The sequence below is a fragment of the Misgurnus anguillicaudatus genome, chromosome 23 (assembly GCF_027580225.2).
Source record: "Misgurnus anguillicaudatus chromosome 23, ASM2758022v2, whole genome shotgun sequence".
Taxonomy (NCBI): domain Eukaryota; kingdom Metazoa; phylum Chordata; class Actinopteri; order Cypriniformes; family Cobitidae; genus Misgurnus; species Misgurnus anguillicaudatus.
The window spans coordinates 13,390,713-13,414,762 of record NC_073359.2 but is presented as its reverse complement, the minus strand read 5'-3'; the positions used below and the strand labels follow the sequence as shown (position 1 = coordinate 13,414,762).

Sequence of the window (24,050 nt, the reverse complement as noted above, 5' to 3'; positions counted from 1 at the left end):
CGCTGACGTTCGACGCATGTGTTTTGAAACAAATTGCATTACCTTTGCTGGGCTACTTACTACATACTTCTGTATGCGCATGCCTGACAGTATGTGCCAACTATTCTGATGACAAAGTTTGCGTCACGCGCACCCTTGTGTACAAGTTATAACCAAACTATACTTCAGGCTTATGGCTATGTTCCCACAACAATGATGTAGGAAAAAACAAAACAAGTTTTTCTCTCTTGCTTTTCGAAAATTTTAGTTTTCATGACCCCAAAATGCAGTTGTTGTATTAACAAAGAGCCAAACTAAAAGAGCCTTTCCCATTTTTGGTTGAAAACTTAAAAGTTTTGGGCAAGTGACTTCCAAATGTGTAAAGATTCACCTAAAATATTATTATTTGTATGAAATACAGCACAGGCGTCTGAAGACACATTGAACTGTTTTTAACTTGACATGGTGGTTTTATAAAACAGAGGCCACAGACATCCAGCCACATGAAGCTTTCAGTTTTCCTTTCTACACGTGTGCACTTAATCGTTTACGGCCTAAATGAACGCTTCCACTCGTGTACCGCTCACCACTTAAACAAGCATTTCTAAAATCCCAATCTCACACATATTCTGTAGTATTTCTGTTTTCATATTACAAAAAATATGATATTATTTAGTGGCATTCTGTTACAGTTTGTGACCCTTATACATTTTATTAATTAAGTGTATTAAATGGATTAATTTAAAAGTTGCCTTGCCCCTATAAAAAATAAAGAAAAATAATACTTTATTTCCGTCAACCTAGCTGTCATTGGTTGACTAATAATTTAAATAATTACCACCCTCCTCAAATATATATCTCAATTCATCCCCTTTAAAAGAACCAGCTCAAAAATATAAGTGTATAAGTGTTAACAAAACGTGATCTTTGTTTGTAATAGATCGCTATTAACATTCCTGACCCATTATTAGAGCAGAGCTTGTTTTTTTAAGCAATTCAATAATAGTATGCAGTATTAGACTTCTGGGCTGAATTTAACACCTTTGTTATCATATATGTTGGTTAAAGACAGTTTGTTCTTTTGTTTATTTCTCACAGTCTTTTCTCTTATGAACGGTAATGAATTACCCCTACAAACATTCCCTTAGGGTTCTGGGCTAAGTAGAGGAACTATATTAAGCCCTAAAAAGGCCATGTGATATTCCCATGATCAATTGGCAGTAAAAAACCCTATGTAAATCCTTCCTGTGTTTAGAGAGCGTACAGAGCTGCAACAATTCAACCGGTTTCTGTTTTCTTACTCATGCAGGCACCCTAACTTTACTGCGCTTAGGGACGCAGTAAGACACCTTTGACAGTATTGAAGAAAAATTTGATATAGGAAAACTTTCTTAATAATCTGATAAATGATATGCACTACAATAATGCTTTAAGTTTGTAACATCCATTTCATCTAAATTTACATCTATATTTAAAAACTAAAAATTATGTAACGAACATGCATGTTTCACATTCCTTTTGGGAAAGAAAGCATTACTCTCTCTCTCTGTCTCACCAGTCTCTCTGCTATCTGCATTGACATAAAACTTTGACTAAACATACACAACTTTAATACTTAATAATAATAATAAAGTTAAAAATAATGAAGGCATTGCGATATTGCAACTTTGCAAAAATCCATGTATTGTAGCCCTACTTGAGGTTGTTAATGGGTCTTGTTGCACATTGATGTTAGTTTAATGTATTCAATGAGGCAGTTTATTTTATATCCATCTTTTGTGTTAAAATTATTAGCAAGCCCTCATGATACTCTGTGAGTTTACTCCTGGATCTGTGACTGATTTGGCCAACAGGATAGGCTGTGATACTCCAGGACTTATATTTTATACTCTCATTTTATCTACAAACTGACAAAAAGTGCTTAATGTCATTTTGGATCAGTTTCTGCCAAATGCAAAAATAAGCATCACTGAATGATAACAGAAAAAAAATACTTTTGGCACATTTAATACACCAGAAACATTGTTTTACTCATAATTGTTGCGTATAAAAAAGTTGTTTTTGCAGTATTTGGAAAGCATTTTCAAAACAGCATAAATTTAGATAATTATTTTGTACATATACAGATAAAAAAGCTCTTAAAATTTTTTATTTTAATATCAGATGCTTTATAAAAATAAAAAACTGCTATCATTTAGATTTTTTTTCTTATCTTGCTTATGTCTTATTTTGGCTTCACATTGCACACCCTGTCGACCAACATACCCGTTAGTTCAGATGTGTTTTTACAGGCTGCCTTTTTCACACCCGAAAGCTTGGATGTCATCCTTGTGTGCCTTTCTTTTTTCCCAACTTGAGGCTTAAGCCAGTTCTGTTGAACACCTTTCCAGGTTTTCGACACTGATGATCAAAAAAGGCACATATGCTTGCGATTCACTCCTGATTCAACCAAATGTGTTACACATAGCTTACATTTTCATCAGGTTTGCAGCCTTCATTCTGTGTCAGGAGCAACATGTCCAACGTTATGTTTGCGGAAGTCTGAACATGGGCTGGGCGACAGGGAAGAGGAGTCTGATAACTCACAGGGCTGATGCCATTCTTCATGCCATGTTTCATAAACCGCTTTGAGTTTTCTGCCACAGATGACCGAAAATAAATTCTGGTTCTTCTGTGCATTTTTGGAGTCTTTGCACGGCCGTAGTTACACATTATGTAACGTGTAAAGGCCTGCCGGAAAGTCCTGTTGAACAAGGTGTAGACCAGAGGATTGATGCCCGATGAAACATAACCCACCCATTGAAAGATGTCCAACAAGTGTTCCACTAGATTGCTATTACACCCTTTACAGAGTACAGACGTCACATTAGTAATAAAGAAAGGACACCACATCACAACAAACAACATGAATACAATCCCTAAGACCTTTGAGGCCCTTTGTTCATTGCTCAGGTTTTGCATTGATCTCTTTCCTATAGTGGACATCCTGCGAATAGGGACGTCATTACTTGTGATGGGGTTGTCCGGGTTAATGGGGCTCTGTATTCGATTGTTTTTATTTCCGTCTAGAATAAATAATTTCTCAGATGGAGAAGGAACTGATGGTTCCTGTTGTACGACAGTGGAAAATGTACCCCTTGTAGCTCTCGATCTCAGAAGATAGGCCTTCTTGCGCAGTACTTGGATTGTCAACAGGTTAATAATCATCATGATTGCAAGAGGTATAAAGAAAGCCGTCAGTGAACCAAACACCTTGAAATCCCCAAATCCCTCTGGGGACAGCAAACAGGTGTGGTTGGTGTTGAAGGTGATGTTTGGATAATTGGAGACCTGTAGCCCTTTGATTGGAATAGGTATTGCAATACCTGATGGAGAAAGGACAGTTTTTAAATTAAAGTAAAATCAATCAGTGAAAACTTTGATGCTCCTAATCTTTCAATGTAGATAATACATTATAAACTTATTCTGTTAATGGCATTGGCTTGAGCTATTGTGGTCTGTTTTGTCGTAGTAATATACCTCGAAACTAAGAATATTCAATATCGGCCTCCAGAGTATGCAGGGACATTGAGTTTATGGTCAGTGTTAAAATGACAGAAGAAATATGCCTGCCTTTCATGGTGGTGAAAAATTGAGATTTATGATTCCAGTAATTTATTAAGGTCGTCCAAACTACACAGCAAAAGTCAGGGCTCAAAATTTACTTTTTTATTTGGTAGCACTGGTGCTCCCAACTTTAAAGAGTTAGGAGCACCAGCAAAAATTTAGGCGCATCCATACAAAAATTATAAAACACCACAACTACAATGTAAATGTTAATACATTTATTCTTTACACATCCAGGCTTTACACATCATATGGCCAGCATTTAAAATTTGGTCTTCTATTTTTTATTTTTTTTTATTTTGCTGCATAGATTCCTAAATTAATACCCAAATGCTGTTGAAATAGTATAGCAGCAATAATAATTTAACAATTACAGGTAACATGATTAAGATTACAATAGAAAATCTAGCAAACACGTAAAACACTAATTAATTGAGACATTACAAAAGTGACCTTAATATAGAAGGCTAATATATACTACCCTACAAAGCCAAAGCGCAGTAACTACGCATTTGGTCAAAATTGAGTTAAGGGTTCAAATAGGCTTTGTGAGATCTGTTGTGTCTTGTGACAAAGTCTTCTGGTTTAATTTTGTCCCCTTTCAGAAAAAACGTGTGTGCCAAAATTGCAGAAACATGTTTGACTGGCTGGTGTAAAAAACTTTAAGAGCATTTTTCTCGGTTTCAGTGTTTGCGTAGTTACTGCACTTAGCCTTTGTAGGGCAGTATATTGGTATTGATAACTGCATACCAGGATGCTATAACTACTAAATAGGCAATGTTTTAAAAATACAACAAAAACATACTATCAGCATTGTCGTGTTCCACATCAACATGGACCACAAGGATGTTTGTCGGATGTCCATTCACCAGCGCATGCGCACATACACTCTTTGACAGACAGGTCGGTGTCTCCATTAATAATGAACACATTTGTCACGACACGTCTTGTGTTTTTGGCACTTTCGGCATGTTTAAGCAAGGTCTGGCGCTTAAAATATTTTGATTCTGCCACCAACACCGTTTTACAGGATTTACAATAAAACACAGTAAGTACAACAAGCCATTTTCATAGCGGAGCCACTCGTACTCTTTAAGCCACTCTCTCCGAAAGGTTTAAAGTCAAGTCTTATCTTCCGGTGGTGAAGTCGCATTTGAATCCGGATCCTCGTCATTAATTACAGTAGTAACATTGGCTGTAATCGGCTCGTTCTCGTCATGCTCGCGGTTCGTCTTTTCATGTTTCCGCGCTTCACATACCAACGTAGCACGGCAACTAGGAATGACTGACGCTCATATTAGCCAATCTGCGGTCTTCATTAAACGCAAGAACTTAATGGTGAAATTTGATTGGTTAGGTAACGTTGGAGAGAACACTGAACCTGGGACAGCGACAGTACGCAGCATCTCTCAATCTCAAGTCGCACCACAACAAAATGGGCAGTCGCACAAATGCTCCCAAATATATTTTAAGGTCGCACAGATTCAATTTCGGTCGCATATGCGACCAAAATGGTCGCAATTTCGAGCCCTGAAAGTAATTGTCTGATCTGATGTTAATGAGCAGAAATTGTGAGGTGTTTACTAAATTCCAGCCATGCTAGCCAATGTCAACTTATAACTAAGACCTGATGGTTAAAAGTAAACCATTTTGCTTGTAAAATTGAAAGTTCACTGGTCTGTTAATGTTGGTAAAGGAATTTGTTGGCTTTCCAGAACAAAATTAATGAGATGATTAATCTATAAAGAGTTAAATTACTTTTTTGTTTTGCAAGTTTGCATAATTTTTTTATTGAATTTAAATAATTTTTTCAATTTAAATGGCAGTTTTGGAATATATTTATGATCTCAACTTGGGGTTCAGCTTGATCTCTAAATTCGATTTAAAGTGTAATGAAACCCCCTTTTAAGCAGTGCTGCAATAGCTTAATTAGGGTGCTGTGATTACACTCTCAGAAATAAAGGTACAAAAGTTGTCACTGGGACAGTACCCTTTCAAAAAGGTACACATTTGTACCCAAAGAGTGCATATTAGTACTTTGAACTGCCAAAATGTACCTTTTAAAGGTACATATTTGTACCTAAATGGTACATATTAGGACCTTTTTTAAAGGGTACTGCCCCAGTGACAACTTCGTACCTTTATTTTTGACAGTGTAGATTAGAGTCCTTTCTCATGAACAATGCCCAAAAACCAGCAAAGTCCATTCTTAATCTGCACATACGCAGCCAATGAACACTCAAATCACTGGATTTTCAAACCGGAAGAACGAAATGGTCCCCAAAAGCGCAAAAACGTGTATATGCATTAACATCTCAATAAATGTGTTGTTCATCCAAAAAATGGAAATTCTCTCATCTACTCACAAAGGAAGATATTTTGAGAAATGTTTGTAACCAAACCGTTTATGAGCCCCATTCACTTCCATGGTTTTCTTTTTCCTACTATAGGAGTCAATGAGGCTTATGATTTGTTTGGTTACCAACATTTCTCAAAATATCTTCCTTCGTGTTCATCAGAACAAAGAAATTTATACAGGTTTGTAGCCACATGAAGGTAACTAAATGATGACAGAATTTTCATTTTTGGGCGAACTATCCATAATGTTATGCATAAATGTTGCATTCATAAATTAGATGGTTTCAAATTAATTAAAACCATACTGATTAACAAGTAAGATGTAGTGTCTGTATTGTAGCTTGAACCAACTTCTAGCATGACATACCTATAGAGATCAGCCAGACAAATGCAATTTTAGCCAGTGCTTTGGCTCTAGACTTGAACCGACTGTGGTGGATGGGTTTCTTGATAGCTATGTAGCGGTCAAGGGAGATTGCACACAAGTGCATAATTGAGGCTGTTGAGAACAAGACATCCAGAAACAGCCAGATAGGGCACAGGAAATCTGGAAGAGGCCACCTAGAGTCTGAAACAAAAAGAGTATATTAAACACTGATCAGTGACTCAAATAACTAACCCTGACCATTAGGTATAAAAAAGGATTTAATCTGAGCATTTTTTGTTGGAACATGCTTGAACATTCAAGGCATCCATTCTGCTTATCATGGAAAAATTGCCAAATGGCGTAAATAACTTTTTATTCTCTTAGTCACCCATGCAGAATGTCAATAATTCTTTGTCAAAGGCAGCTATGTTTATGGAGTGATATAATAAAGTTTTATAATCATTATCTTATAACACAAACCAAGAGAGTGACTTGATAGACTAAAAATAGACTGGCGCTACAATACCAGGGCTTCAGACTAACATTTGAGAGAAGTGGCACTGGCACCACCAAGTTGTACAGCTGGTGGCACTGGGCCTCAATTTGGTGGCATCAGTCACTGAGTGGTGTAAAAACAAAAAAAGAAATACTAAAACTAAGTGCAAACATGTTTACGGCATTAATAAATTCATTAAAAATACAGACAATTTTCTTCTTTATATACCAGGGCTCCAGACTAACTTTTTTTACTAGAAGCGCAGTGGCTCCCAACTAAAAATTTTAGGGGCACAACCAGAAAAATTTAGGGGCACACACTGTAAATCAACATGCTAACCAAATATTTACATTTCTACTAATTTCCACTGTATTACTAATAAATACTTTCTTTAGATGCAGAAAGTACAATGTGCTGTTTCAAATTCCGTGTCACATCACAAAAAACACTCAAATTTTGGTGGCAAAATGCGCAATTGATGAAATGGCATTGCGCAACTTTCACACGCTTTCAAAAGGAAACTACGGAGATCAGCCGCTTAGTTTTATCAATGAAAGGCTAAAAATAGCGCTGTTCACCGAATGTTCACGCCAGAAGTGAAAAAGACGTAAAACCTGTGTTCAATTCCTCAGATTGGATAAATGGGCGGAGAGAAGGCGGTCACGTGTGGCTGTTAGAACGCATTCAACCACATGTGCGTTCCGCAACTCCAAAGCGATCCGATCGAAAGTGGTTTCGACCACCTCGGGATGTGGTTGAAAGTGGTCGAAAGTGGACGAGCTCAAAACGTTTTGAACACCGTTTACACCTGGCATTAACGTCGTCCACTTGTGATCCGATCGACGGGGACACATGTTGGTGCCAAGTGTAAACAGCCTCTAAGACAGACTTGAGTAAAGAAATCACATTCTTGTGCTGTAATCACTACAAAGTATATTTTGTACATTGCACTCAGAAGATATCATTTGGCCACGACTTGTAAACTCTAATCTGAGGTACTGAGCACAATGTTTTACATCTTTTCTGACTTCTATCTTTAGGCTTTCATTGATAAAACTAAAACAACTGATTTCCGCACCTTTAATTAGTTTTATATTGTGAGCTTTATTTATCAATTGCGCTGAAATTTCAGAGAAAGCTCTTACATACACATGTACAAAACACTGTGCTGCATGTTTACTTACAACACAAGCAGCAGACTCTGACATAATATTAGTTAGCGGCAATTTAAATCCGTCATTACTCCCATTCGCGTCAAAATGACAGCTGAGGGACTCGCTCACGGTCTCCACAGACCATCACCTCAAAGTAATCAGGACAGAAGCGTACGAAAGTGGACAAAAGAGACTGATTTAGAGAGCAGCAACAAGTGAGGGTAACTGGATGAGCTGTAGACGTAAACGCGTAATCGTTGCATAGACAGGAAAAAATACTCACAAAATGTGACTTTTTACTTACAGTCTGGAGACATGAATACTACTTCTGAATACGACATTGCAGTGAAGCAGTCGGTGTATAATATCTCACGAGAGCGACTGGATAGTACTGCATTACATTTTTTTTTACAATACTGCGATGTATGATGTATCGGTCTGCACATACGCAACATGAAATTAAACACATATATGATTTCTACCACAGTAAAAGCAAAAAACAAGGATCATTACATCACTGACAGGCGACTCTTTGAACAAGGGGCGCAGCCGCCAAAGCCTCCGATTCAATAGGTGTCATCATCATACATACTACATGCTTGTTTACCCAACTTTAAACAATCCATGTCGCACAGTGTAATAAGGTAATGATTAGGGCTGTAACGATAAATCGCGTGTCCCATTAAAAAGACCTGTCTAAAATCGATTCTGAATCACAAGGCTGTAATTTTTTTTTTGTTTTTTTCATGCGCAGCTTGTGCATGTACTGTGGGGTTTTGGTCCGTAAGAAGTCCTTATCAATATAAAATCATTATTTTAGTCGGAGTCGTTTATAACGTGCATTTTAAAAAGCAACACTCGATAAACAAAAAAATGTAAAATATTATTTATTATCATGAAAATACCTGAAACAATCTGAAGAACGGCGATATAAATATTCTCCTAGACATTTCCTGGAATAGCGTTTGTAATGCTGCTACTTCTGTGGCACAATTGGAGTTTCTGCATGAGAGCGCCCTGTGGCTTTTGGATGTGGTGGCATTTCACCGTAATTCATTCAATTGAGAAAACGCGCATTTGCACGATTAATCGTTACAGCCCTAGTAATTATCTTATAGGAGTGCAAAAATCCTGCAGTGTATCCTGGGCTTTAATGCAATAAAAATTGTGCCTTAAAAATATTTTCGTAATGAATAAAGGACCACTTTTGATTGGTGAGGTTTCTCCTTCCCTGTTTTATATTTACATATTGCAAGAAGCATTTATGTGTTCTCTGTGTTGCCCTCTTGTGTACTTCTGAACACTCTTTTTGCTTGTTTATAATAGCTTTAGATCAGAAAGCATTACTTTAAGAATTCCTTAAAGTCAGTGCATCTTTTCTTGGTTTTAGTGAACCTCAACAATCTAAAATAAATTGATACAAGATTGAGTTTAGTGCAAACCGTCGAAAGCTTTTGGGTTATTTATCAAGTTCTCCAATGACACTGTTTATTTTAGCATCAGATATAAAATGGCGAATAATTGAGTTGGATTTTATCCCACTGTACTTTAACATGGTTACAGATGTTTTCGTTTAAAGAGGTTAAATGCGATTGTTGTTTTCACACAGTATCTACAGTTTTACAATTTCATTCTTAAGTAAAATGGATAAACAGTGTATAATATGCCAAAGTTACTGATTTTATATTAAGCCGTAAAAACTGAGAAAATAGATTTTACATTGTTACAAGACTAATACCGTCATAAAAATGTGATTAAACCACCAACCTGTAATATTTGGACATGCCGTGTAGTTTAGTTTTGTAAGTTCCCAGTCGTGCCTCAGATGTTAAATAACCTTAATAATCCTAACACTTGTATAAACTTGGGGTGTATGAGCCGACCTCCATGGTTTGAAGTGCTTATAGCCAGTTGTTGAAAACTCTTGGCATATTTAGAGCACCCCAGTTCCTTGAAGTCCCCCAAATAGGACATTAATAGGGGTACATTATTACCAGCTGTGCTTTCTAAAGCTTTCTTATCCCTGCACATTTTTCTAGTCAATTTGAATCTGAATTACTTTAACATGCATGACAATCATAATATAAATAGACATTTCAATATGTGTAATGTCTTTCAAGTTAGTTAAGAATTCTGTGCTTTATTGCTCCTAGCATGCAACTGTAATCTCGGTGCATGTTTCAATTTTAGCTTAATGACCACAATTGGATAAAACTGTGCTTTTTAAAGATTTAACTGAAGATTCAAGCCTAAAATCATCTGGGATGGTTCACCCATAAATGAATTCCGTCATCATTTAAATAATTTACTCGCTCTTATGTTGTTACAAACCTGTGTAAACTTCTTTGTTCTGATCAACATGAAGGAAGATATTTTGAGGAATGTTTGTAACCAAACCGATCATGAGCCCCATTCACTTCTATGTAAGGGATAATCCGCTTCGCGTCGGGTCCTGATCACACTGTCGGGGCTTATTTCCCAATAACTACCGGCTGCCTCTACATTATCCCGCTTATTACACGGCTACTTGCCACATAAGAAAAAAAACTGGACATGAATATGAATTTGAAACATTTTATGGGCATATATGTTTTAAATTAACATTTTTATCCTTCCGCGAAACTTTTCACAGATGCATAAAATGATCGTAATACCTTATTAAGATCCTCTGCTTCATACTTGTCTGTCTCCATTTTTTTCTCTTTTAGCCAGTCTTTGAGAAGTTTTAATGCCCATTCTGTTTTTTTGGTGTTGGCTTCGTAGCTGTCATGCTCTATTTTGTCAAGTTCAGTCTCAATAAGCTCTCTGTGTCTTGTCGCTGTTCGTTCTTCTATCCACTGTTTAAATGTTTTGTTTTTTCCATACATGTTAAAATTAATGTCAAAATGTTCCATTCTTAATTGTGGTTGTCCAGTGTTTGTCACAAAATGGCGCCAAACAGTAATCTTTGTTGGCACGGAGGGATTTAAAACATACAAGTAGTCCGGCTTTGCGTTATTACTTTGGAGCGGTTATTATTTGAAAAGAACGAACCTGCAAATGTCTCAACTGACCAATCACAATCAAGCATTCCAGAGAGCTGTGTAATAAAGTAGAAATAAAGAATACTATGGAAGTGAATGGGGCTCATGAATGGCTTGGCCACAAACATTACCCAAAATACCCTCCTGCATGTTCATGAGAACAAAGAAATGTATACAGGTTTGCAAGAACAAGAGTTTGAGTAAATGTTTAGAGAATTTTCATAACTAAAGATAATGCTTTTCAAAGTTTTGTTTTTATAAAGTATCACATTAATATTGAAATCTACTATATAGCTTGCTTTATCTCACCTGCAGAAATGCACTGTTTTTCTTTAGTCGAAGTCCGCTATTATATACAATTATAAATAACTGTGCCCTGTCTTCCTGATGCTGCGTTCACACCAACCGCGGTAGAGGCGTCAAGGGTGAGTGATTTCAATGGGAAGACACGTTGACGCGGCACGAATGAGGCATTTAGCGCGGCACAGTAGACGTGATTCTGCCTCATACGCGCGCTGAGTTCACGCGAATTGAGCACTGCTGCGGCAAACGCGCGAGTTGAAAATTTGAACTTTGGCGGAAAAATGCTCCGTGTTAACCAATCAGGATCTTGCTCTAGTAGCAACATAATTACAGGAAGCAAGCGTAGTCGCAGAACCCCCATCCATGACGCAAATTTCTGCGTGAATGGCTCTGACTAGAATTTTACGCGCGGCTTTCACGAGCGAATGAAGCAAGTAAACTCAAACTGTTCAACTGGCAAACTAGGCGCGATAGACGCAATTTTGACGCCTCAAACGCGGCCGGTGTGGAACCACGGTTAGATCAAAATGCTCACCCACACTTTTGTGTTTTTGGTCTCAACAATCAGGTCTTAACTTCCACATGTAAATATTTCTCTTCTTCTTCAAAAAAAATTGTGATTGGTTTTCAAGCACTCTTTATAAAGCGTTGTGTAGATTTGCTCAGTGTTGAGTTGTTGGTTTTGAATTGGTGTTAACAACAGTCATCTTCACCTGGTCCACAGACGTGGTGGTGGCTTTAGATAAATTTTTCTTTTGAGCAAGAAAACTTGTTTCAGCAGGCTTTGAACATATATGTTGCACCAGTCTTTTAAAGCTTCTTTATTATTTTTTTAAATGAACTGTGCACAGTGGTGACATCTAAGTAATTACAGCTAAAAATGTCTAAAGTTACTACTGTTTTGTTAGCTCTCGGGTGTTATTTATTATTTGTACAGCTTTCTCTAAGGTAATTTGATTCAATTACTTGTCATTTCTGGTAAGCTTCTTTCTTGGACTTCACACATGGTTCTTTTCCTGTGGAACACATTTAAAACATTTTTTGTATTTCTTTTGAATATTACTTTCATTCTTTCATTCCTTCTGGGACACTTAAATCCTTCTAGACTTCTAAAAGCCTAAAAGACCAAGCTTTGCTTTTGACATGGAAGAAACACAAAACTAAAACCTGCCTTTCCATCTCTGCATTTTGGTTCAGTTTACCAAATATTTTAAAAAACAGAACCATTTCTGTTTAACCTGAACCAGCTTTGTTTAATGTTTAAACATTTATGTTAATTTATTTGTGTATCTGTATGATGCCAGGGTCAAGGGGTTGTATTTCAGCTAGGGATGGGCCGGTTACTAGTTTCAAGGTATACCAAGGTTTTAGTCAAGGTTTCAAAACCACCAAAATGTTCTGTGAGACCGTCTCCAAGGTATGAGCTGTGTTTATACAGAATTCATTAAATCATTAAGTCACGTTATTGATTTGATGTTTACATTTAATATGCTTTCAAAAAATGTATAATATCTTCGTAATGTATATTATAATTTAAAGGCTTTATTTTTACCTGGCATTTGAAAATAACACATTTTAGTGTTGCAATGGCAAGACCGCAACACCGTGAAACCGTGGTATTTTTGCTAAAGGTTATCACAAGGAAACTTATACCGGCCAATGCCTAATTGCAGCTGGCTGATGACCTCATACATTGGGCATCCTACATCCTATATTTACACTGAAAGCTAACTTCACAAAGTATATATATTGTACATGCTAGAGATTCTGCCGCCTTTGTGTTTCATGCATATAATTGTGGATAAATTGTTGGCCTGATTTTTACCCTGCACAGGCCAGGTGCAGCAAATGGAAGTTTAGTAAATGTCATTGAATCTAATTAATGAAGAATAATGGACTTGCTTGAGTGTTGTGGCATTTGAGCTGAAAGCCAAGCTGGCATAACCAACCGATGTCTGTTGTAGTAGCTTGGCTAACATTTTTAAAATGTTTGCGTTTGTTAGAGACATGTTTGTGGCAGAAATGTTTCATGGTGCGAGTATGCTATGCCTGTCAGTGTATAGAACAAACTATGGTTTTCTTAAGCATTTCGTTTAATGTGTGCTTAAAGCGTTAGGTGCCTCATACAGTCACGTGTTGAGGTATTTCAGAGACCAGAATATGAATTTGTGTTCCCCTAAAGCATTGTTTAGTTGCTTAACCTAGACTGTAGGGAGAATCTGTACAACACAAAATCTGATCTCAGAACTACTTGGCTTCAGCAGACTGCTTTGTGTATAAGGGCTTTGTATCTAATTGTTTTTGATGCAATTACAGACTTTTAGTTAAAGAGTGAAATTGCAATGGTGCCACTATAATAATGTAAAAACTAGTAGTGCTCCACCATCGAACTTAAGACGACGGTTTACTTACGAAAGAGCACAGCCACCAGAGCAATGGGCATGACTAACACACCCACCAGTAGATCTGCCACAGCCAAAGACATCAGGAAAAAGTTTGTGGCATTTTGGAGTTTTCTTTCCAATGATACTGCAAGAATGACCAGGATGTTTCCACCAATTGTTGGGATAATGACCAGAAGGATAAGCAATGCAGCCCAACGCAGTCGTTCACCGGACTGAATAAAGGCTCCATCGGTGCTCCATGTTTGGTTGAGCTCCAGCAGTATCACCTCTCTCTGAGACATGATGCTATGGCCGGCCGTGCTGCTTTGGCAAGTTGTGCTTCAAGTTTTTCCAAAGGCTTGGCCAGCATTGTCTGATCAGAGGGTGGTGGTAGGTTCAATTCAAGTGATGCTTTCCCATCTGCTACAAAATTTGAACCAAATGCTTACAAAAAAATTCACTTTTTGTGTCTAAATTTTGCATCTACATGCAGCAAGCTTTGTCCTTTTTTGAAGTTTTACCCTTCATACAGAATCATTATTTGAGTAATCGCAAGGAAAGTAAGGTATCGTCCATCTGTGTCGCTGAGGAACAACAAGAGAAGTAAATAGATTAGAGTTTTATTCTTGTAACGCAACTTATTTTTAGCTGTTTCTATCACAACTGAAACCAACATATGATTAATAAGATTTTTCCCTCACATTATTAGTGTATTTCAGAAAATTATAATTAAACTAGAAAGTGACTAAATTTTTTCCTGTATAGCACATTTTCTTAAATAATAGATTTATCCATCATAACTAAATCTATAAAGCGCAAACGACTTTAATCCATTATTAATTTTTTTCATTATACGTCATTTTACAGGGAAAAAAATAGACAAATGAATTTTTTCTGTTTGCTTACCTTTCCTTTGTTTATTAACCCAAATCCTGTATTCTCTGTAGTTTGGCTCTGTAGTTTTTCCTTCTTTAAACAAACAGAATCTTGTTACTTCTGCCTCGTTGCAATTCCTGATGATTTGTTACAATTCCCGATGTTATAACATGTCTCCCTGATTGTGGCTTCTCTCATTTTATATGTGCACAGAAACACAAAAAATTCATAGGCTTCCTTTATGGGGAAAAATCCAAATGTTGTCCCACGTTTTTAGCATTTCATTCAGTGGAAATTCCTCTTTCTTGATGATTTGGACGGATTCTTGGATATTTTTTCCGCATCATCTATCGCGTTCACAGGTTTACAACTTCCATGCGTCCTCTGCCCCTACCTCTCTACTTCTGTCTCTGCCTGTCGGCTCGCTCTGCCCCTCTTTCATGCTCTCGCTCTCATTGGTGTGTTAAACTTGGAGAGATGGATGAATGTGTCGGCACTGGAGGTCTTCCAGCAGTTCTGGGAGGTAATTTCCTTCAATACAGCTGTTTATGTTTGTCACCCAGTCTTTCTCTATGGGGGTAGAAGCAGGTATAGGATAGTTATTTGAATGGGCTAAATCTGAATGGGCTGTTTGTTTTATACTCCACTCCACCATGTTGTTCACGAATAAACAACACTTGATGATTCCAGTCTGCCTTTTGTTTGTCCTTAATGAGGTGTATGCCTTTTTTAAGCATTTAATTGAGAACTTTTATAAGTGAGTGTTGACTTTTATTTTTACTAATTTTATTTCATGTCCACTCCTTTGTTTTACATCTTTCTTTGTAAACATCGCACATATTGGAAATGGAAAAACAGATTTTTATCAGGTTGTCAACCTAGTTTTAGAAGTGATTTCCCAGAAAAGATGTTGCCTTTCCTTTCTTTTAAAAATCATCTTGTTGGTACCGTTAAACCTCATTTTGCCTTAGAGCTGTGGTTACATAACTGCATACACTCTTAAAAATAAAGTTTTTTTAGCTGTATGGTTCCATAGAGAACCTTGAACATATCTACATAACCTTTATTGGTTATTTTTTATTTCTTTATTGGAAATTATTGGTTCTTTGGTAATCTGTTTGATTGAAAACATGTTTGGGGATTCAAAAAAATGGTTCCTCTATGGCATCGCTTTGAAAAATGTAAACAGATTGGATGGCAGTGATAGGACCTGTAGCCCAATAACTGACATTAAAGTAGCAGTTCAGGAGGGGCATTTGGGAAAATACTGTATTGAATTTGGAGTAACTACATTGTTTTTAGATTTTGCTTTTCTGAATTACGTTGTCAGTCTATTGATCGTTAACTTGCAGTGTTTTTTTTTCATAACTTTTGTATGCAGTTTATTTAAATAGTTTAATTTATTGTTTAAAATTATTATTCATTATGCTGGGTCTTTTTGTATCGTCTTCGTTAATAACAAAATTGAAAAACCTTAAGTGAACAAACATTTGTGTCAAGACATCTTGTCTTACTGTATAACAAATGAGTTTCCTTACATGCTTGCAAACTCGGTTAAAAGATGTGGAATATATAAAAATGTCCAGATAATAGGTGTGTTGATATTTATAGAATTATAATTCACGAGTTGCTTGAATAGATGATTTGTTGTGTTATGAGGTGTATTTACATTCTCGCTCCTACTTTTGCATCAGACATCTGCTTCAGGAGGTAATCTGTGAACTTTCTCTGTGGGTTTGTTCCCTCCCATTACCACATGAGTTCAGACTGCACAGGTCCAGACACATCTGTTTCCCACCTTGACGTTGTTTAGACACATACAGTAGAGTCTATAAGTTTGAAGCCATTAACCAAAATGCTTCTTTTTGCATTTCTAATGTACTACAGTATTATTATGAATTGTAATTGGCAGCAATGACTTGAATGAAAAGCTGTGTTTAACAAAACAAAACAAAAAAATGTTATGCTTAAACTGTAAACTAGTGAAGAATTTTTTTTCACAATCAAAACCTTTATTTGAGTGAAACCTCTTGTTTGTTCGTTTTGCTGTTGAGTTAGACTGTGTCTGGCAAAGGGATACTCCTAAATCCTGCACAGCTCTGATTCCTGGAGTGTGTCAGGCTTCGGCTTTTGTTTATAAAAGTTAACAAGTAAAAAGAACTCAAAGCAGGCGACTTAAGGGAGGTTTTTCTTCTTTTTAGAAGGGATTTGCTATGAATTTAAAATACTTTAAGGTTGATTTTTGTTTAGAAGGTAACAAGAGTTAAAGACATAAAAAGTACAAAAGTTTTCACTGGGACAGTACCCTTTCCAAAAGGTACACAATTGTACCCAAAGAGTGCATATTAGTACTTCAAAGGTACATACTGGCAGTTCAAAAATATTTGTATATATTAGGACCTTTTTCAAAGGGTACTGCCCCAGTGACAGCTTTGTACCTTTATTTTTGACAGTATATGGACTTAAAAATGTATCTTGCTAATTTTATGTATTTATTCCGGTAACAATAATAATGACCACATTTACATGCATCCTCACAACGCATTTATAACGAGATTTCGGCAATATTCCAATTATACTTTACCTCATGTTAACGCAATACTTGGATAAAAGTAATGTGATTAATCTCATAATCGCAGTAAGTATAATCGTATTAAAACAAGTGGCTTATGCCATTTTAATCCCTGAATGCGACCACTTTAACTGCATCTATACTGCACTAATTGAAGTGCGTGTGTGTTTTTTGCATCTTAAGGGCAAATTAATTTTAAACTTAGGAAGTTTTCCCTGAACTCTGTCAACATGACAGCAGTCTGCCTTCATCCAGAAACAACTCAAATAACGTGACCACAGCATATAAAACTATTACAGGCATTGTCATAAAAACATAGTGATTGACATATAAATATTGTATAACTATAATACCACTTACCACTGATTTTGGCCACAATCAGATTATACACTCTTAAAAATGAAGTCGCTACAAAAGGCTTTTCACATTAATGCCACAGAAGAACCATTTTTGGTTCTGATAAGAACCATTCAGTCAAAATTTCTTAAAAGAAACATTTGTTTCTTACCTTATTATAATCTAAAGAACCCTTTTCCTCTGTAAAGAACATTTTTGTGAAACAGAAAGGCACTATAAACGGTTTAGACGGTAACTTCCTGTAAACTCCACTAAGAATAAACAACAAAGTCCTTTTAATGTAGTTTATTAATATAACAAGCAAAATAAACAACATGTAGATTACCTTGGACAATAAAAACAGTTGTTATTTTCGGCGAGGTATTTGTTGAAGAGTTTAGCAACTAGTTAGACCATTAAACAAGTAAAAAGGAAGTAAAGTTTCGACTAGACACATACGCATGCTCACTGCAGGTGCGTCTGATGAAACGGTCTATAGATGTTAACTGTTCTTAATGGAACCATTCATCCAAAAATGGTTCTTCTATGGCATTTTGCGGCACTTTATTTTTTAATTGTGTAAGCATTTAAATGTTAATATCCTGAACAAACTTTTAACACACGAGAAAGTCTTTAAAAATTAGTTTGAGAACATTTGTGCAGTTTGGTTGTGTGTGTGCTTTTCTTAACACTTTCATGTTAAATGAAATCCTATACTGGTATAACGCTATAGATCCACAATATTGGAGATCACATCATTTACCAGCCTTATCATAAATGTAATTATCAACTTTTATTCTAATACTTTGTTTTGATTTGTTCAAGTGTGAAGTCAATGAGAACAGCTAATTCTCTGAGTATGTAAGCATAGTAGAGAGACTAGAATTTTGCCTGTCACTTTTTGTAATCATTCTTCATTCCTCCTCCCTCGCTCGATCCCCATTCACTGTTGCGTGATACCAGACTCAAATTTAACACCATTATAAGAAACTCTTCTCAGTTTGCCATTTGTGTTTGGTTTTTCATATGCATGGTGTGCTTGCATGCTAACCATCATAGAAGCTCACAAATGACTAATAAGTGTTTGACTTGTTGCTAGCTAACACTTTATACTAATGAGCATGAAATGACTTGCATACACATATTGGTTGAAGTATATTTATCAGAACTTTCCGATTTTAATGAAGTCATCCATCATCTGGAGAATTTTACTCCGCTTATTGCAGTGCGTTCAGGGATTGCTTTCTTTACAAAGGACATGTGATGCTCTTGATGAAGGTATCTTAGAGGGCTGCAAAATAGCGCTATAGAAAACGGTCTTTGTGCACTAGTGATACCTTAACATTTTTGTATAGGTAGTCAGCTCACTAGGTGTTGAAGCAGACCTACTATGTCATGGAGAACCTTAAACGGATCTGCTTATAATCAGCAGATATCCACCCTTTTCCCTGGAATAGCAGGGAGACCACGGAGCTATGATCACCTTATGTAAATTGTTTAAAGAAGGCTCCTCAACACAGCTGTTTTGACTGGGAAAAGTTTCTGAAAGACATTTTTGTTGGGTTTAAGAGGTACCATTCATTCAGTCTGTGGATTTGGAAGAGCAATTGTGATTCGTGTAAGGTCAAATGGTCAGTTTTTTGTAAGTCTATGTCAGTGTAGAGGAATGGGTTTGGGTTTTTAAAGCAACACTATGTACTTTCCATTTAAAAATGACTTACAGCTCCCCCATGTGGTTGAAAAGCACAACAGTGCCTGGTATCAGAGACTCTTCTGCAGGCAGGGGGAGGGGCCGGGCTGTGTGCTCTACCCTCCACCGCCACTTGCAGAGTGTGCTTGTAGCAGCTAGGAGGTTGCTCAGGTTGCAGCAACAGTACAATTTGTCCAATTAAAAGTTGTTCTATCACTGAAATAATTTTAGAGACATTATTTAAAGGTAAAAAAACCTACATAGTGTTGCTTTAAAAGCCAACATTGTTTCATGGAGTTTCTAGCAGAGCAGCTTGTTTCAGCTTATTTTCTCCATGTCAAGGCTTATTTAATGCAATGTGACTAATTTCTATTCTTGCAAGTGCCAGTTGAAATTGCCCATGTATTTTAACCTAATGAATAATTGTTTTGCCGTATCTAAATGTGCCAGAATCTTGATGCATTGATGTGTTTTACATGGCATATCAGCTTCATTGTAAATAAATGAGATCACAGGCCACAGTCTGTTTTGCACAACCACATGTTTTTGTTCTGATTTAGGGTTTTTAGTTTTGGTAGCTATTGTTTGCCAGAGACATTGCTGCTTTGGGATATTTTAGGTACTTCTTTAAGTACCACCCTCTTTAGGATGATTGACATTTAAAGTGACGAACCACATTTAACCATTTGCCATTTAAGACACATCTGATTTGGATGATGTCACAAGAAAGCATGCAGTTGATTCAGCTTGTTTTTTTCTGAAAGGTTTTACAGACTTTCAAAAAGCAAATCTTAAGTATAATATGACATTATTCACCTGGATATGTTGTTCACTTGTTTATTGCCTTAAACAAAAGTCTTTAAGTTTAGTATTTGATACGATTTTTTTCTATTTTTTTCTTGAAATTTCTTTTTTTTTTGCTACTTATAAACAAAGGTGGTTGTCTGATGAAGTGATAAAATCCTGTGAACACTGACTCCAATAGCTGCAAAGCAATGAAACTGAATTTTCAGTGTAGTTTTAGGATTGTAATAGTTTTCAAATTACCAAAATTTCATGATCAGGTTTATTACTTAAATATCTGCCCTATTTTTGTCTTGGAACTCATTTAGCATTTTTACTGCCAATAATTTGACTTTGATCTTGGGATGTGTAGTTGGATGTAATAGTTATTTTGCATAAACTTTGAACAAGATACTTAAAATTCACATTCCAGCACCCGATCCAAAGTATTACTTTTTAGTGAAAATAAACCATTTTTGAAATATTGTCTGTCTTTCCTTCAAGTATGTTGTATTTGTGTCTCCAGGACTCCAGAACAATGTCCCAGTGTGGTTTCTCTGCTCTCCGAAAGCTACAACCCCCACGTCCGCTGCGGTGCTGCTATGGCTCTGGGAATCTGCTGCGCTGGAACCGGTAACAAGGTGAGAATAGTACAAGACTCATACAGTACATACTGTCCACAGTTATTGCAGTTATTTACACCTTTGTTGACATCTCGGTTTAAAATATAAAATTTATTATCTGATTTTTTATAATTCAATAATTAATTTCCACGGTTCTGCTTTTTCATATTTTTTTGTAAATCTGCTTTAAAACTATGTAACATTGCAAAAAGTGCTATATAAATACATTTTGATTGTTTTTGTAATTTTGCTATGTACATTTGTTATTATATTAAGTTCTTTTATTTTGGTTTAGTTTAAGGTTAAATTATTAATTTTAGTGAATCAACTTAAACTTATTATTAGTTTATTGAATTTCATTTAACAGGCATGTTTTTAATTGTTTTAGTTCATAATAATAAGCCTGTTAGTGTCAACCTTTAGTTTAATTAAATTTAGTCTATAATGAGAGTAACTCCATTTTAACAAAGACTGATATGAACATTTTAGTCAGTGCCAATATGAGTGAAATGTCATGATAATCCTTTATCACTTACTAATAGCTGATGTGTCATCTGTTTAATTCTAGTATGTAAAATCAAAGAGTATTTCTAATTTTATTGCCAACAAATAGGATCTATGCACTAAAACTAAAAGTACAGCAAGCTGGTAATTGCAATAAAGAGAAGGGCATATACGTTAAAATGTTTTGTTATTTTCAGTAAATGTAGGTGCTGGTACTTTATACATCCCAAAATTATCTTTATAATTAACATAATACATTACATAGTACTTTTTATAATGTACAAGCATTTCCGGACAGACTTGCCATTATTTTAAGTAATAATAAACCATATTCACACGGCACTTTGGTCCTATAAAATACCCGTAAAATTGCCAGACAGACTTCTATGTGAACGCAAACACGTCTCGTAAATGTTCTGGGATCGCTCCCGGAAAGAGGACCTAATACATTCTAGGAAATCCATCTGTGTTAACAAGACGCGTAAACAATGTTGTAATGGTGCGTTCAGACCAGCCGCGGTAGAGGCGTCTAGCATGAGTGATTTCAATGTTAAGTCAATTTAAAAACGTGAGTGGAGGTTTTCGCGGCACGAATGAGGCGTTTAGTACGCCGCGGTAGACGCGATTTCGCCTTATTCGCGCGTCTAGTTTGTGCAAACTGAGCGTTGCCGTGGCAAACGCGCGAGTTAAAACATTTGAACTTTGGCGGAAAAATGCACCACGTTAACCAATCAGGAGCTTGCTCTAGTAGTGACGTGATTACAGAAAGTGAGTGGAGTAGTTGCAGAAGCCCATCCCATGACGTGAATTTCCGCATGAATGTTTTGATGACTAGAATTTCACACGCGAACGAAGCAAGTACACTCAAAATGTTCCAGCGGCAAACTAGACGCGATAGACGTGAATTTGACACCTCAAACGCGGCTGGTGTGAACCCACGCTAAGGAGTGTGCCTTAGTGAGGAAGCGCGTGTGATCGCAACAATTAAGTTATGGTTCAGCTCTTTAAAATGAGGGATTTACATGCAGAGCAACATTCACGACGAGAAACGTCAACAAACTGGACTGAAGCAGATATCAAGGAGCTCATCGCTATTCGCGCTAAAGCGGAGATCATTCAGCAGCATAAAGGAATAGCGCGTTATGCGGCTTTCACATAGGACGCAGTGCGCGCTGCGCTGCGCTATGAAACCCATTCATTTCAATGGCTTGCGCCGCGCGAGGGCGGTTTTTTGTTGCGTCGAGCAAAGCGCGGGCGCAGCGAGCGCTCACGCCGCGGTCAAAGTTCAAAATAGTTTAACTTTTGCGCTGCGCTCTGTGACGATTACCCGCGCGGCCAATAGAAACGGGGCGTCCAAACAAAATGGACGAAGAGCCGCTTATACTCGGGTCTGGCCAGCAGAGCACAAGCGGCGAGCGCAGCGCACACCGCTTCCTATGTGAAAGCCGCATTAGGCACTCATATGAGCTTATAATGAACAAAAATGCATGTGCGTAATCGCAACAAGATATATCTTGAATTATATCTATAATTCGAAATGGAATCAGTTTATAGGTACCGGTTTATCAGTGGCATTGTCATTTTTTTTTCTTTGTTTTCCCTTTGAAAGGCAAAGTACTGTAGATGTGTTTGATATAATTATGCCTTTCGTGCTGTCTTAATAATTGTTAGATACTTGTGTGTCATGCCTTGGCGTCAATACATTTTAATTAGATAATAAGATGTTTTAAGATATCCTGTTGTTAATTTCTAATCATGCTTTGTGTTTCCATTAATGTGCGTTATTTTCCCTTTAACAAGGAAGCAATAAATCTCCTTGAACCCATGACCAATGACCCAGTGAATTATGTAAGACAGGGTGCACTGATCTCCTCTGCCTTGATAATGATCCAACAGACAGAGGTCACCTGCCCAAAGGTGAAAATATGTAGGGTTCATCTTACCCTTATGTTTGCATAAATAAATGAATGTTTTGTTTATTTTGGACTAAACTGATTTTCTGTTGTTGAACAACTAATTTCACTTTTCATCTGTCCACCCTCAATCTTGTCATAATATTCAATGTACAGTGAGAGCTCAGTGTTTTCTGGACTGTATAAATTGATATATAATTGCTAGAGGAAGTTAAAGATATTATGTGGGATTTAGAGACTACACAAACTGTTATCAACCATTGTCTACTCATTTTAATGTTTATTGTAGATTCTAGTGTGCACCTAATTATTCACCTTTTGCCATGTACGATTTTCTCCCATCATTTCTACTTTGTGGTCTTGTAGTCACGGCACATAAACTTCCCGGGGCAATTTTCCTTCAGTTTTACTGCACGATTATTACTGAACTGCAAATTTTCTGTCCGCAATAAATTGTTTTTAAACACACTCTTATGTAAATGTAATGAAGAAGTGAAACATCTTGCATAAAATAATCGCTTACATTTGTTAAAGATTCCCTTCAGTTGTTTTTTTTTTAATTGTTGGCTCTTAGCTAAACGTTTTGTGTATCTGACACAACATGTGATTTGTTTCAGTGTCATGACTTCTCGTCAAGAAAACACTAAATCTGAAACACATTTATGGATGCTTTGTTGTTATTTTATCCGTAGTCGTTATCATTTAGAAAACCTGATAAATTCAGATTTCTGACAAAGCTACCATATACCAAATTAAGATTAAATTGCTCTTAGTTGTTTAACTTTAATTATTTTAATGGTTTACAAAGAAAACAATGTTGCTGTATTTCGTAGTAACCCCCCCCTTTACATTTCCCTTTGGGATTTGAAAATTGGTAACAAATGAAAATTATTGAAAAGAGGTTGTAACTAGGGCTGTTATGGTTGTCATAAAACAAAACAATAATATGAGCCAGCATTTCTACTCCGTTCAAAAGCAGAGGCAATGACAAGAGCTATACAAATAAAGTCATCTGAAACATAGCATCTAGCGTTTAGATCTGGGGTGTAGCTTTTATAAACGTGACTGCACGTAATGGCACAA

General features: G+C 36.6%; 2 protein-coding genes across 3 annotated transcripts in view; one reads left to right on the top strand and one right to left on the bottom strand.

Annotated features, from left to right (window-relative positions):
- Positions 1-24,050, top strand: part of psmd1 (proteasome 26S subunit, non-ATPase 1) — a 46,039-nt gene that overhangs the window by 11,128 nt on the left and 10,861 nt on the right. For both annotated transcript variants that reach the window (XM_055217552.2, XM_055217553.2), the window contains exons 17-18: positions 20,454-20,568; positions 22,855-22,971. In XM_055217552.2, the coding sequence (XP_055073527.2) occupies positions 20,454-20,568; positions 22,855-22,971 (232 nt within the window). The remainder of the gene's footprint in view (positions 1-20,453; positions 20,569-22,854; positions 22,972-24,050) is intronic.
- Positions 1,712-15,308, bottom strand: htr2b (5-hydroxytryptamine (serotonin) receptor 2B, G protein-coupled). The gene is made up of 4 exons (XM_055217554.2): positions 14,577-15,308; positions 13,699-14,254; positions 6,311-6,511; positions 1,712-3,344 (listed from the first exon to the last, which is right to left on the bottom strand). Exons 2-4 carry the CDS (start codon positions 13,970-13,972, stop codon positions 2,437-2,439), a joined length of 1,383 nt encoding a protein of 460 aa, XP_055073529.2. The 5' UTR covers positions 13,973-14,254; positions 14,577-15,308; the 3' UTR covers positions 1,712-2,436.